Below are 16,108 nucleotides of genomic sequence, written 5' to 3' on the forward strand. Positions count from 1 at the left end.
GTGCCAATTAAGACTTTGAACCTGAAATGTTAGGGCTGTGCAGAGAATTATTTGTCTCTTTTTCTTGCATACCTTATAATTCATATGCTTTGAGATAATTTGGAAAACCGGATCTCTAGCAAACAACTGTTCAAACTCATGCAAACTCAATAATTTGTTCCATACTCAAGGAACAAATGTCCTTTAGTAACTAATGATAGCGGGTAAATTATAGGTTTGTGGGGTATAAGAATGGAACTTTCACACAAACTCTTTACTTTGAAGTCCAGAAACTGAACAGTGCAAGATTTGATTGCCTCTTATTTTCAGTTTTAGTGTTCCTAATTCAGTAGTCCTTATTTTTCTTTCTTGTGGCAAGTGATGATAAATATTGATGGTGTATAGTTAGTAGATGAGTATCTATATTGTCCTTATGAAGTTATCAAAGGAAAGATGTGCTCTCTCTCCCTCTGACACCTTATTTTGTGGGGGTTGCATTTTACTTGTTAAGTAGTTCCAAGTTAATAGGGCATCTTGCAAAGTAGAGCTCATATTTGTAAATGTAATAAGCTACAGCTCTTTGTCTCACCATTTCCTTCAGTGTATTTTTATACTTTTTGAATATGAACTCAGTGTTTAGGAAAAAGTGTGAAATCTTAGCCTTGAAATCTGAAGTACTTTATTTAGAGAACAGAAGTGCTCAGCCTGTTTCAGGTCTCAGGCTAATGTTAGTGTTCCTTAACCAGCACTGAAATAGGCTACCTCCACGAGTAAAAAGCAACTTCAGCTTTTAAACCCAGTCTAGTCTACTCCTTTTTCTTCAGATGACCAACTGTGCTGGTTTTGGCTGAGATACAATTCATTTTCTTCATAAGAGCTAGTGTGGGGCTATGTTTTGGATTTGTGCTAGAAACAATGTTGATTATACATGGATGTTTTCCTCACTGCTGAGCAGTGCTTACACTGAGTCAAGGCCTTTTCTGCTCCTCACACCACCCCGCCAGTGAGTGGGCTGGGGGTGCACAAGAATTTGGGAGAGGACACAGCTGGGACAGCTGACACCAACTGACCAAAGGGATGTTCCACACCAAATGATGTCATGATGAGCATGTGAAACTGGGAGAAGAGGAAAGAGGGACATTCGGTGTTAATGGTGTTTGTCTTCTCAAGTAACTGTTATGTGTGATGAAGCCCTGGCCCTGCTGTCCTGGAGGTGCCTGAACACCTGCCTGTTGATGGGAAGTCGTGAGTGAATCCCTTGTTTTGCTTTGCTTGCCTGTGCAGCTTTTGTTCTACCTATTAAACTTTGTCAGAGTCCACAAGTTTTCTCAGTTTTTCTCTCACAATTCACTCCCCCATTCCGCTGCAGGGGCGTGAATGAGCAGCTGTGTTGGGGCTAGGTTGCCAGCTGGGGTTAAACCACAGCACTAACTAGGATGCTGAATGGTGCTTGGAAGATCTTTGGATTGAAAATGCTGTTAATCTTAGGGTAATGAGCTAAATTCATGTTTTAGCCATCCAAAACTTGGATTGCAAGCTTCTCTAGTGGTCAAGTTCAGAATAAGAAATATTCTCCTTGTGTTTGTGTACATAGCTACCAATGTTTTTCGTATGTAACAATAGATACAAGTAGGACCATCAAAAGTTGCCTTGATGTCTGAAAATGCTTGTTGCCAGAGGAATCTGCTGTGCCCTCAAATATGCTGCGTTTGCACTCTGCAGTCTGAAATGTACACAGCCATTGCCAGGTAATGAGCCGTGCAGGAGGCTAAAGGTTTTAACCTAGCAGTAAGGAATGGCCATTAGCAAATTACATTGCTAGATTGCTGAGTTACAATATATTTTAAAATGTGATACTTAAGGATTATACATAGAAGACTTACTGAAAATGACAGGGAAAAATGTATCGGTTTGGAGGGGTTTTTCTGCTAGACATCTGGCACTTCCAGATGACATCATCTCTTTCAGAAGCATTGTCCGGATAAGTGGTAAATGGTTGACTGCATTTATATTGTGGTCTAGTTGTTTTCTGATGAATAGAAACTGAAGCTACTGAAAAAATATTTAGTTTGCTTTCTTGCTTCGAAATACCAAAGAATAAAGGTAACCCACTGAAAGGAAATCTTATACTACAGATGAGTTCCCTAGTTTTTTTACAAGAAAATTTTCAGACTGATTTTAAGTTGGTCTTTTGCCACATTGGATTCCCTGCTGTCTTCACATGCAGGACTCATACCATCTGTATCTTGTGTGATTTCGTGTAGTAAATACTCCTTACAGGATTTTGATACTTAGAAATTTATAAGCTATCACATCTACATGTGGTTCTCTTCAGTGTCTTAAACAAAAAAAGATATATTTTTTTTCTCTCTCTGATTTTTCTTAAAAATGTGCAGTGTTGAATCTGGAGACAATAGGATACAAAAAATGCTGTCAGATCTTTGAAGGCGTTTATGGGCTAGGTGAACAGTTAAAACTGCTCCACTTTCTAGTGTCAGTACTTCTATCTTTCCCTTACCTAGAGCCACTGGATATGATGGCCTGTGATAAGTATCTGAAGAACTGCTTTCACAACGTGCTGTTTTGTGAATACTTGCATAGTAAATTAATTTGTTCCCTGCGTAACTTAACTCATGTTTGCTGTATGTCTGTAAATGCTCGTTGTCCCCTGAAAGTGTGTGAGGTGGTTAAGCAGAAGCTGCAGTGGGTCCTGCAGCAGCTGCGTTGACCTGGCAGCCCAAGGCTCTTCCTTAGTCCCCCAGTTGCTGGTGCTGCCCACCACCTCCTGTCAGGCAGTGACATGGCAGCATTGGTAGGAAAGCTACATCTCTTTGCTCCTGGCACTGTGTTTTGTGTGGCTTTAACATGAGAAAAACGCATAATTCCCAGCCTAGCCTGTCTGAATTCCCTGAGGAAGATCCCAGACAGAAGATACCTTTGTGTGCAGAGGTTTCAAGGCCAGGAGGCGTCGTTCTGACTGTCCCATCTGACCTCATGGACATTGCTCTCTGGTTTACACTAGGACAGGTTTGCTGGATTTGTCACAGCTCTTGAGTAAAGCCTTTTCAGGAGCTAACTCAGCACTTATCTCTCCCCCAGAGCTGTCTGTGGGCAAACCTGCCCTCAGCCTTGGCCTTGCACTGCCTCCAGAGTCACAGCAGACCAGTGTTCTCCCCACAGGGCTGCTGTAGCCTTGTGCTGTGGGGCCTCTTCCTGGTGGGCTCACCGGAGTGCGTGGTGTCCACCCACAAATCTTGGCCTTGTCTCAAGCCCTCTTGCCTCTGCCTGAGCCGTTCAGCCTGCTCTTCATAATGTCTGAGCTGCAGTACATGGGTCCTTGTGCAATGCGTCTTGGTACTTGGGTTCTTAGTCTTCTTCATAATAACATCTTATACCATCTACTGTTAGAATAAGTGGGGAAAGGTGGCCACTTAGAAGAAAGCCTGTGATATCGCTTCTTCATCAAGACATGTAATCTCTTTGTTATATCTCGCATTTCAGATACACATTCAATACAGTTTCTATCACATAAGGTGCAAACAGTGCATGTGCAGATTAGGGAAATGTCTGCTTCATATTCATACAGTGATAGTTTTCTAAGCAAACTGACTGAACTTCATTAAGGGAAAATTCAAGGTACTAGAAAGTAGTACTTGTATGTAATCTTCACAATGCTTTCCTTTTTTGTCTGACATGAAGTTGATGATGCTTAGATAAATTAAAAACAAATATCAGGAAAAATTGTCATGTATCATCCTTGAACCTTTCAGTCATTCCTGAAATGCTTCTCAGATAATTTTATTCTAAACCCATTATTGTCAGTTTTCACTGTAAATGACTGTTGTGTTACTGAATTCCAGAACAGCCTATATTACGATTTAACCTATTTTAAAAGAAGATAAACACTTCAGCAAAATAAAATAGATATAAGTATCACTATTACATAAGTTGTGAATATATACATATAAAATGTCGTATGTAAATGTAATTATATAACATTTATGTATAATAGGTGTAATACATAAAATAGTCTATTATTCACATTATCAACATAAAATAGACATATTAAGTATTTTTCATCATTTAATAGTATTACATTGTCTCCAGAAATAAAGAGGCTGAGAACTAGCTAACAGAAGAAAATTGTGAAGCTATGAATTTTGTATTTCATATTGATGACACTAAGAGTGTGTAAGGATGTGACATGAAAGAGTATTAATACAGTGATTAATAATAAAAATATTTATGTATACAGGTATCGGACAGAAAATTTTTCAATAATGCAGAGTGGTTTTCTGCAATATTTTAAACATTATTATGTGTTAAATGTAACATTTATATTAACTGTATTTTAGATATCTGATATCCATGTTACTGGAGAGTCAGAGGACATGTCTGCTAAAGAGAGGCTGCTCCTGTGGTCACAGCAGACAACCGAGGGTTATGCTGGAATCCATTGTGAAAATTTCACTACCTGCTGGCGCGATGGAAGGTTATTTAATGCCATCATTCATAAATACAGGTAAGTATTCTGTTTGTTCCCTTGAAAAATATTAATTACAGCATTTTAATGTACATAGAGAGGGCTCTGTGGTTTATGCCTGTAATAACACTGCAGCTGCTGAGACAATACTGACTCTTCCTGAGCAATTCCCTGCTCTCTGCAGCCCAAGGATGCCTCATTAGCCCTTACTTGCCCCTCCTTACTGAGAGGAGCATCTCCATGAATCCTGCCCATCTCTCTTTGCCACCTCCAAGCTGCTGAGAAGAATGTCCCCAGGTTTCAGTCTTTGTCACAGTCCCTTTTGGTCATCTTGATTGTGAAGTATAGGCAAGGTACAGTCAGAACTGATCACAGAAGTCCAAAACTGCACTGTTGGTAAAGTCCATCAGCTACTGCATGACCTGAGATATGCCCAAGGGTCCCTTATTTTACCTTGTGTGACTTTACCATGCCCCTGAAGCCTAGAGCTTCTTTGGTGTTTCTGCTTGCAGTCCAGATCTACTGAGATGTCTCCTGTAAAACGGCAGGGTATTCTCATGAAAAATGAGACCAGTTGTCTTGAATGTTCTCAGTCTGAGAAGGAAAGTGTGCTATTTTCTCCCCCTTTTGATGCTTTCGTGACCACAATCTTATAGACAGACATTTGTAGAACTACTGGTGGCTGTGGCTAGAAGCTAAAGGTTGCACTACATTAACTTTCTTAAAATACAGTTGAAGAATTCTACTGATGAGATAGGATTTGTAATTCTAGTTTCTAAGTGAAAACAAGTCTCTTTTGACAAAGCCAGCTCTGGCATCAAAACTTGACAGAGGAACAAGATTTAAGATCATTGCTGTGCTCAGCATTCTCTCTTGGTTGGCAGCATCTCTCTGGCTTTGTACATTTTTTGTTTCCTGAATTGAATAAAGAAGTTTGTGTCTTAGAGGACTGCATGAGAGAGTATTCTGGCCACTGGGCTAACTAGCGTGTGCTGACTTGTCCCTCAGTGTGCAAGGCTTGCAGCTCCTGGGTTTCATTATAGCATAAGTAAATAGTTTGTGCTTTATACGCTGGGGCATATCATAACAAAGTTTGAGGGTACGTTATTTCCTTGGTATAATACCAAAGGAGTGTCCCAATTAGGGAGGGACAAATTTGGTACATTTTAATGCAGCTCCAGGGAACAGACCCTGGAGCAGATTATTCTCTTCTTGGATTTTCTCTTGCGGGACCACTTGGCTCACCACAGAGAGAAGAATAGGCAGAGCCAACACACACACTGTATGGGAACCAGGGCACTGAAGTAAAACGGGCGAGTCAAGCAGATGCAGCCTTTTCCTCACACTCTGTGTAGAGAGGCTGTAAGCATAACATATAGTGTACAGAGCCCCAGAGAAGGTAGCTGTGGCAGTGCATAGCTCTGTGGTAAAAGGAAGCTGCAACTGAATCAATGAGTTCTCTTTCTGACTAATGCTTCTGTTCTGGGTAGCTGGTCAGGGAGGAGGAGCATGCCAGCAAGAAAGTCTTCTTTTAGTAACATTGGCAAGACAAAGGGAAATAGCTGGCAACAGAGTGGGCTGTTTTACTTAGGACAGAGCAGCCAAGAGAATGAACATAGCACAGGCAAGTATTTGGAAAAAATAAACAATTTGGAAGATACAGAGAGAGGGGAAGAAAAAAAGGAAAGATCTTAATGAGATGGAATAATGGAAAGTATTTCCCAGAACTTTTTCAGAGCCTTGTACCACTTGCATAGAGTAGTGTAGCCTTTACGGCTCAACAACTAGTAGTTGTGGTATATATAAGTTCATAAATAATGAAAACGTTGAATTCTGTCCTCTGACTGTGCAAATGTTAGTGCCTTGGGAAATGACTGAGTACATGCAGTTGCTTTGCTGGAACAGTGTTTCTGGCAGCGCTCTCTGAGTTTTGTTCACAGCATTTGAGCAAGGAAGCACAGGCGCCTTGGATGTGAGTGTGTCAAAGCAGATGATTCAGTGGCTGAAGAGCAGAGTCCGCGTTTTTGTGTGCTTCTGTGCCAGTTTCCATTTAGCTTATCCTCTTCCTGTAAACATAACTTCTGCACTTAAGGATCCCGTGTCCTTCCCACGAATGTTTACCGTCCTTATCTGATGTCTTTTTGCTGTGAGAGGTTACAGATTCTTGGACTCCATCTTGCTGATTAAATCAATGAGATTCTTCTACTGATTTCAGTGAGCTTTTATGTTTCTTTGCTGTTTTGTACTGTTAAAACAGAGATAATAGTTTCCAGGTATTGCTCACAAGATAGGAATGGTCTTTCCAAACAGTCATCTGATATTGTTAACTGCAGTATTTTACTCCAGGGAACTCTTTTAAAGCTTGGTTTGTGTTCTGAGCAGTAAGTAGGTTAAACACTACCAAAATGAGCACATTTTGAGCAGTGACTCTCCATACGCTCTGTTTGTCTGTTTTAGTAGCTCCCAGTTTGTGGATCCCAGATGTTCTCAGGAGCTGGGCAGAGCATCCTGCAGAGACCACCAGCTGGTGTGCTCTCCAGGGCAGGTGACCAAGCGTTCCTGCTCAGACAGTGGGGTGGGTGTGGGGTGCTGGCACTGCAGAGCACCCCTCTGGGTGCACATCTGTCAGTCATGGTGCAGCGTGGCAGCCCCTCCTGTGCCAGATATATTGTGCTGGCTGGAGACACCTCTCCTTACAGAAGTGCCACACACCCTAGGCCAGGAGTATCTGTTCTCTGCGAGTGGTGACAGTGCTCTTCAGCAGGGACATGACTGCCAGTCGTGGAAGGGATCTAAATGTACCCAGACCTGATTTTAAGGGGATGACACTTAGTGCTATTATAGTAATTACCAGAAGGCTCAGAAATACCCAGACATGTTACTGGTGTCTAGAATTGCAGTTGTACTGAGCGACATTAAGCTGCATGTTGGATGGAGAGCACATACCCATGTCAGGTCACAGTGGTGGGGGACCCCTGTGGAGGGTCTGTCAGGTCAGGGCCTGGCAGCCAGGGCCTATCTCAGTGCCCCAGTCAGGAGTGGGGAAGCGGGGGACACTGGGGCATCACCAGCCCCAGGCATGGGGCACATCCCTGGGGATGGGCTGTGGCTGGGCCTGGGATGTGGGCCCACAGGTGGACTGCACCACTGCAGGGGCCAGTGCTGGGCTTGGGGCCAGAGGTGAGAGCACCAGCAGCTCCCAAAGGGCAGGAAACATGCTGTCTGTGAGCTGAACCTGAGCACAGACAGGCAAAGCCTGTACTTGCAGCACTGACACCATAGCTGAGCAGTTCTTTCTGGATAAGTCATCAACAACACTAGCCATATAGGTCCAGCATGATTCCTACAGTCATTTGTCCATGAGATAACTAGATAGGACTTTCCAGTTCTAGGTGACAGGGGATGGGAGTGGCAGGTTATAATTACCTCCTCTCCAGGCATAAGTGATTTTTTAACTGGCAAGTGCACACCAGCTTCAATACAGCAGGAAACTGCAAAGCTGCATAGGACTGGGTGAAGATCTGGGCTGTGAATCGGCTGCCGACGGGTGGATAGCGTCTCCCCTCAGTGAGGACAGCCCAGCTGCACTTAACAGCTACAGAGGATTGTTTCATATGGACTGCTCATAGTCATCTCAATTTTTTTCTGACCAGCAGAGGATCCCGGCACCTTTTGGTGCAAACCAGCCAAGATTTATGATGCTGAACTGCAGGAATAGCACATGTATTTGCCATGGCTTCCTACTTCCCCAGAGTGTCTGGGAGAAAGGGCCAACATGACTAGCTGTAGTACCCGCACAGCATCTTGTCGGAGCTCAGCAGGCCGGTGTGTGGTGGCTGGGCGAGCCGGGTTCCTGCCCAGCCTCTGCCCTGCGGGCACCCACAGCCGTGCAGGCAGCACCCGCCTCAGCGCCCAGCCTGGGCAGGTGGGCAGCGCACAAGTCTGTCACCTGCTGTCCTGAGCAAACACGGGAGATTTATTTCCTTTCCTCTCAAACAACACAAATTGGGCTGCCAGAGCTTTTTGAAAGGGCCTTCAGTCACTTTCTCTCTTACCTCTGCTAAGAGTATGAATGAGTTTCCAGTGACTTTGCAGTATTCTTTAAATGAAAGTAATTTTATGAATGACAGAAATGAGAGGAAAAAATTACTCTGTGATACTTGGCTCCATATACCACTGGATTCCCCCCCCTCCCACCCCGATATAGGAAAATGTAATTTGTTTTCATGTAAGAAGGTTGGTTATGTGTTAAGCAGGTTCCAGCAGTCTGTGTTTATAATGTAAGATTGAAGATTACTCGGCTGAGCTTCTGAAGAGTGTATAAAATGTGGTTAAATCCTGGGAAATGAATGGGGCTCCCCACTGGCTTCAAGAACTGCTTCAGGGGGCTCCATTGCAGCTCCAGGATTTTGCTTTTCATGTTGTTATTCTGTGTGAATATTTGTTCTTACATAGAAATATCAAATAAAATGATCAGATTAGAAAGTCAGTTTTACTACTGAACATTACCACGTTTGTTAATTGTACATTTTTATTTACCATTTCCCCGAAAATAAGACCTACTATGAAAATAAGTCCTAGCATGATTTTTCAGGATTTTTGAGGATGCTCTAAATATAAGCTAAAGTAAGTCCTAGTTGCAGTTCATAAAAAAAGTCAATTTAAATAGTGTCCAGATAAATGTAGAAAAATAAGCATATTTTAGAGCAAAAAATTAATATAAGACCCTGTCTCATTTTGGGGGAAACGAGGTAAATATATAATCTTTCAGACTCTTTTGAACCTCCACACCTTTCTGTAAATGTGGGGTCAGGTCCATTAGTGAAAGCTACAGATACGCCCCGGAGATTCAAGAATATTCTGTATGTCTCATCTATTATGTAACTGGCCTTTTATAGCTTAGTTTTTAATTGAAGACATGTGTTACTTTAGTGTCTTGTGTTGGAAGAAATCTGACTTCAGGCAGTTTAAAAAGTACATTATGTTTCTTTCATACCATCATATCATACGTAGCAAAAACCTGTAAGCCAGACTTCAGTGTTGGAGGCTGTAATGCTCAGATTTTCCCAGAGATACTACCATTCTGCATGCTGGGGTCTTCATCTTGCAGCTCTATCACCTTGTGTATTTGTAGTCACTATGCTGCGTTTTAGGTAAATGCTCTTGATTTGTGTTTTTGTTTTCTTATGTATGTGCCTTTTGCTAAGGGAGAAGAAATACTCATTTTTTTGAAAGTGTATCCCATTGTTAAAATGTATAGAAACAGTTGTCTATAGACAATGAAGGCTACTCTTCTTTCATTAGGAGTTGTGTGCCAGATTGAAGCCAATAATCTTAATTGTAGATCTACATTACGCTTTGCAAATACATTTTATTGTAAAGCAAAGCAAATAAAATTAACATTTATACCAAAGTAACAAACTGCTTTTTTTGACCTCAGACTGCCCTGAGCCTTTGGTGTATGAGATCTGCAGGCGATTTCAGTTAGCAAGTGTCTGAAAACTGAATTTCAGCAATAGCAGAAATAAGAGCTTCAAGGTTTACAGTTTAATAGTACCTATAAACACTTTGTTAAGGACAGTGGCTGCTGGTACTCAGAAACCACAGGTGTGGTTACAGACCCACTCATCTTACTTTCTAAGGAAAAAAAATGAGGTATGGAGGATTGTCAAAGATGTGTGCACTGCTGTCTGCATTTTATTTTTGTATTACAGTTTTTATAATAAAGAGGTAATGTTGCTGTTAGCATTTACAAAAGAAATTCTAGCACAGGCAGTATGTTGTTGTGTAACTAGATACTAGCATTTAATTAATAGCCCCAGTGGTACCTGTATGGTAAAAACCAGCAATTGTTCAGGATGCCCTGCAAGCTTAGTTCCCAGACAAAGCCACGTTTTTGTAGTTCTGGTCTCAGGTTTTGGGTCAGTCCTAGTACATGCAGTGGGTCCAGCCCCTGCTGTCTGGCCCAGTGGGTGAGCGGTTCAGCAGGGCTTGTGTCTCTGGGGCTGAACTCTCCCCGCTGCCCCCGGATGGGGTGCAGCCCCTGCGGAGCCATCCTGGGTCACTGGTGTCCCAGGTATTGCCTGGGAGGGTGTGAGTTGCAGTGGCCTTGGTCATGCTGTGGGAAGGACCATGAATTGGAGCCATGGGCTTCTGCACACTTTCAGAATGGGCATGTCCAGTTGTGTCTGTACTTTTAGGTGAATTTTAGCAGCCGTGCAAAATGGAAAGACACTGGTTAGGACAACACATGGGTAAACTGTGCTTAGGTCAGGCCTGACAAACAAGCAGGACTATAGTACACACATGAAGGGTTTGAAACAAGCAATGAGCAAGGTTATTTCGTGTAATGGTGTACCAAGGCTTGCTGAGGCTGCATGCAGACGGTTGTCTACAAATTTTGGCACCACCTGATAGGAATGATAAGTGTTACAAATGCTGCAGAAAGGAAAAGTGGTGATAGATTTCAAAGGGGTGTATTTGGAGCATAGGTTTGGAGAAAAACGTTTTTTCCTGTATTGTTGAAGAAATGTAGGGATCTGATCCAAAGGAGCCTTTGGTACTGGTAAACTTTGTGCAAGACATTAAAAATGCTTATACTTTTACGTTGAATACAGTTTAGGGAGAGAGTGAGGAGAAAATGGCTATTATCCCCAAACAGGTGGGGAGCAGAGACTGACAGAGAATGCAGCACGGGGTTAGTGTAGTAGGTACACTGGGTGCTTCATGTGAGAGGATGAGGAACAGAAGCTGCAGCAAAGAATGTGTCCCCAAAGGAGGGAGCAGTGTGACAACTCCACAAATGCTAAAGCAAGGGAGGCAAATCTGCCAGTGCCACAACACTTTTCTGTTGAAATATTACTATAATACTGCATATGCTTTCAGAATTACTAGGTGGGTGTTTTTTGGAGTGTGGTATAGCAGGGAGCAAGCTACATTCATGCCTACTAAATAACTGTTCTGGTTTAGAACAAGCTGTTTCAGCTTTACCCAGCATGATTTGCCGTGTGTGTATAGTTAACTAATACTGAGCTCCTGGGCAGCAGTGCAGGTGGCATCCTCTGATGTTACAACATGTTGCAGCTGATCAGGTACTAACATGAATACATTCCTCAAGGGGAGGGATTGTGATGCCTCAATGTGCAGGAACATGTTAAACACCCTTGGGGAATGAATGAGAAAGAAACTAAATACTATACAGTGTCAAGCCTTAAAATGCTAGGGGATATGTTTTAAATAAAGAGATTAGTTGGGTCTGCTAGTTTTGGCTTGCCGTTTTGTAACTCATAATTTATTGTTACCCATCTTTAACAAAAAGAAAATGTGTGTTTGGTTGTGTTGTGCCCCACTTCCCACCCACTGTGTTCTTCAGATTTTCAACAGTTTTCAACTCTTGAGCTGTTTTGAACAGTTTCTCTTATGTAGAAGAAACAAACTTGGCATTAAGAATTGGTAATTTGGGAAAAGATAAACAGGGTTTAGGATTATTAAAAATATTGACAGGCAGACTTGCTTCTAATGGTACTTGCCTGAGTATGCACATACATATAGCTGATGGGTTTAGAAATAGCATGTAACCTCAGCTACAGTTTAATTGAATGTACTCAGCAGAATTCTGATGGCTATTGGTAAAGACTGTATTAAAATAGTACTGGAAGCAGGCCTGCAGTTTTAACATCTTGTGTTGTGGTGGTGGGTATTTTTAGTGGGTATTGAATGGAAGACTTCCAGGCAGTTGTGTTGATTAATTTCAGATCTGGACTTAAAGTGATCCCTGTGTATATTGTGCTGGATCCTGCTGCTGAGTAGCAGCTGAATGAAAGATAAGTGTTATTTTTGCACTAACTGAGAAGAAAAATAATATTGGAATGAAACCAAAGCTTTTTTTCTTGTTTAACCAGCTGGAAATTAGCTGAAAAATAAAGCTTTGAATTGAAAGGTATTTTTTAAAATATGAATTTCATCTCTCTCTTACTCTTCGATTAGAAAAGTCCAGGACACCTGTGGGTGTCAGAAGTTTTTTCAAAAGCACATGGTGACTGAGCAGTGGCGATGTGTGTGCTCATGATAAATAGGACAGGGAGAAAGGTCTTGGTCTTCTGGCAGTGTCTTTGACAAGTTTGTGGCACATGGCAGAACAGTTGCCTCCAAGGCAGGATGGCACAAGGAGGAACCTTGGTCTTGAACCCATTGTGGTACCTCACCCTTCTTCGCTGTTGGCAACCGTGTTAATCGCACTGGAAAGCAAGTGCATCAGGCAGTCACTGCTGGCATCTGGGAGGAGTTTTCTCAGGGAACAGAACAGAAAAATATTTGATTTGGTTTCTCCATTGTATTTTTGGTATTCAAACACTCCAAGGAACCATTACTTATGTTGTTGTTGTTTTTTTTTTTTTCCTTTCTCTCTAGACTGCACAGTGTGGGTTGAGGTTAACAGTTATGAGCCTTTCTGCTATTTAACTTTTATCGTAGGCAAAAAATTGGCAAAGTTATAATACTATACCATTACTGTTTTTGTAATGACAGAAGCATCTCGAGTTATTACAAAGTGCATGTAAAATCTGGTTTTGAAGCTGGTGAAAGGACTAAGATCCTTTCAGTTTCATTCATGTGTATAGCTTGAAGTCTGCTTTGCAAACTTACTGCCAAGTTGTGGTTAGGTTTGGTTAGGCATGGCTAAAGCTGAGCTCAGGGTTTAGCTATTGGGTCTTTGATGTTACAATGCCTCAATTGTGTCTTTATCTAAATAAATTGGTATAGGAAGTTACAGGTAAAGTTTTGCTGTGCTAACAAGGGTGGGACAGGAGGCTTTTAGTTGGTTTATTAAACTCAGTGCTTGTCAAATCAAGGACATGCACGATATACGGAATTAGCTGTATATATTGTTAGGGGCTAAATTAGTAACCTAGGGAAAAAAAAGCCCTCACGTGCCCTTATGTTTAGTGGAGCTGAAACATTCATTCTTTTTCTATGGAGGTCTTGCTACAACATGTTGAAATATCTGAAGAATAGGCAAGAAGAATATCTGTGAATAGTGTGCCCTTGTTAGAGTATTTCCAGCTCACTGTCACTTGCAATATTTTTTTTTCAGAATTATTCACTGTATATGAAAATTTGTATGAAAAATTAGGAAAGAGATATACAAAGGAGGACTGGAGAGTTCAGATCAGATGAGAACTTTTCAGCTCTTGATGGAATAAAAAGGCGTCATTGTTCATCTTTAGAGAGGCATTGAATGAAACCTATAGAGGCACATCAAATAATGGATAGTACAGGCATTCCTGTCATACCAACACAAGAGAAAACAAAACCAAAAAGACTGTACAAGTCATAATGATCATGTGAAATACATTAGCACAGTGTGTCATTGAGGCAGGGGCCCTGTGGAGCATGAGAAAACAATGTGCCACGTACTTCAAGAAACAGTATGCAGAGCTGTAATCAGCAGCATGCTTTTTGGTCTGTCGCAGTTTTAAGGATAAAACTTTTCTACAATGTTGGTTTTCAATTAGAAAATTGTTTGCATTTTCCCTGAATTCTGAAGTGTTGCCTAACTTCAGTGATGACACTGCTCAGCTTCACCAGGGATTTGATGTGTTGGGTAATTTTGGGGTGTCACCATGTCACGTGTTGTTGTGAAGTCTATGGTTGAACAGTCATCTAAGTCTCACATTTGAGATTATGTGAAATATTTTCTGTATCTCCTTCCGCCAAAGATATTTCTGAAATGTAGTCAAATATTTATGAAACTTACTTCAAATAGTCTGTATCAATAGGTCAAGATAGAAGGACTTCATGGAGTACTTTTCACCTGCTTTTACCTTTAGACTTTCAGTCAAGTGCTGAATGTTGAGCTACCAGACATGACATACCACGTGTCTCCATAATTACGATGGTAGAATTTTTGTAGCTTTTTTTTTTAATTTGTTTCATATTAATGGAATGAGAAGGTCTTCAAGAAGTCCTACACAAATCTGCAGTAATGATTGTTATCAAGTCTAGGAGAGCCAGTTAGGCAGTTCTGCATTTCAGTCTCAAAATGTTGTGTGTTCAGGGAGGCAGCACATTTCATGACAGCTTTGCAGTTATCTAAACTTCTACTTGGTACAGTCAGTGGATTTGGCTTCCTCTGGAGTAACTCTTGGATTGTGGATAGTTTGCTAAATAGGTTGCACTGGTCGTGTTGACCAGATTTGCACTGGCTGTTATGAAATGCATACAGACTGAGTAGTGTTGTACCTAGGAATTAATAGTCTTTCCTGTCCTTTGACCTATTTCCTCTGAAGGACAGCTGCAACCAGTTCTTTAAGATACTTGGTCACACTTATGTCCATGATGTATCTTTCATGTTTAATTTTCTAGCTTTTCTACTCAAATGTTTGTAACTTAGGGTGCAAAACTATCCATGTAGCAGACATGAGAGCTCAAGGACCAGTGCCAAAGTGCGTCAGGTAAAAAAGGTCACCTGGTTCAGACATCTGGTTTGATACTTACTCCTGCCAGTTGCAGATGTCGGCATGGAGATCAATGCCGACATTTCTGTGCTGAAGGCCGAGAGTGAAGGGTTCTTTCCCAATATAGAGCAAGAAACTCAGTGAAGCTAGAAGACCCCCTCGTGTGTGATTGCTGTCCACAGATCCTTCTGAGACAAACTGACAATTTTGTAAGGAATTTAGAGCTTCTGAAAGGGGGGTGGCCAAGGGTATATTTGGAGATAAGTGCTGACTCAGGAGTCAACATTGTACCTCTTCTCTACAGCATGGGCTTTTTCACACCAAGGAACCTGCTCCAGAACTTTGTGCTGTGTGTCCATATTGTGATCCTTGATTCTCATGATGATCTGTTCCTCCTTAATGCCACAAAGTCACGCCTAAGTAGAAAGTCTTCTCTTCCTCCTCTCTAAGTGATCAGACTATGTGGAAGGAAATCGGAATTGCTCTGTTCCCTGAAACTGGGGTTACCAGGTTCTCCGAAACTGAGTTACTGAATCCAGCTAGTCCTATATGGCGTTTTTCCTCTAAAACATGGCATCCTTTATGTTGAAGCTCCCATGTGATGATTGAAAAAAGATCAGGCAAGTTAATTGTGGTAGATATATGCATTAGCAAAGGGTATCTACCTGACATGAAGACAAATTCTTTAAAAAGTTCCCAGACACTTGCTATGCACATAAACTGCTGTAAATATTTTTTAGAGCTTTTGAAACTTTCTTAAGGGGTAGGTTAAATGGTAGGTGTTACTCTATAGCAGGTTAAGTAATAAATAGATTTTGCTTCATCATCTCATTTGTAGAGTTCCTGGGAAAGTAGCAGGAGACTTTTTACGTGGACTTTTCCGAACTTCTTATTCCTTTCTTTGCAGTCTTTCTGCTATTAACCAAAATCTTTAGTGCAGATGATGATATATTCCTTGTGCTCCCTTTTGAAATATGTGTTGAATCCTATCTGTTTGAGAAGTTTCTCTATTCATTTTTTTTTTTTTTTTTTAATTTTATTTTATGACTGTGTATTCTGGCATGGTCTTCAATTTGTTTCAGTAGTCCTCTCATCCCTCAAAAATGCGTGAGTCTCTCTGGAACTCATCCTTTTCAATTGTCTAAAAACAATGAAGCAAAGAATTTTGGGGTTTTTTATAGGTGTTTTCTAG

General features: G+C 41.4%; 1 protein-coding gene across 32 annotated transcripts in view; it reads left to right on the forward strand.

Annotated features, from left to right (window-relative positions):
- The window catches only part of DST (dystonin), a 307,103-nt gene that overhangs the window by 135,957 nt on the left and 155,038 nt on the right, over positions 1 to 16,108 (forward strand). For all 32 annotated transcript variants that reach the window (XM_071806938.1, XM_071806947.1, XM_071806950.1 and 29 more), the window contains one exon: positions 4,335 to 4,501. In XM_071806938.1, the coding sequence (XP_071663039.1) occupies positions 4,335 to 4,501 (167 nt within the window). The remainder of the gene's footprint in view (positions 1 to 4,334; positions 4,502 to 16,108) is intronic.

Source organism: Patagioenas fasciata, chromosome 3 (assembly GCF_037038585.1).
Source record: "Patagioenas fasciata isolate bPatFas1 chromosome 3, bPatFas1.hap1, whole genome shotgun sequence".
Taxonomy (NCBI): Eukaryota; Metazoa; Chordata; class Aves; order Columbiformes; family Columbidae; genus Patagioenas; species Patagioenas fasciata.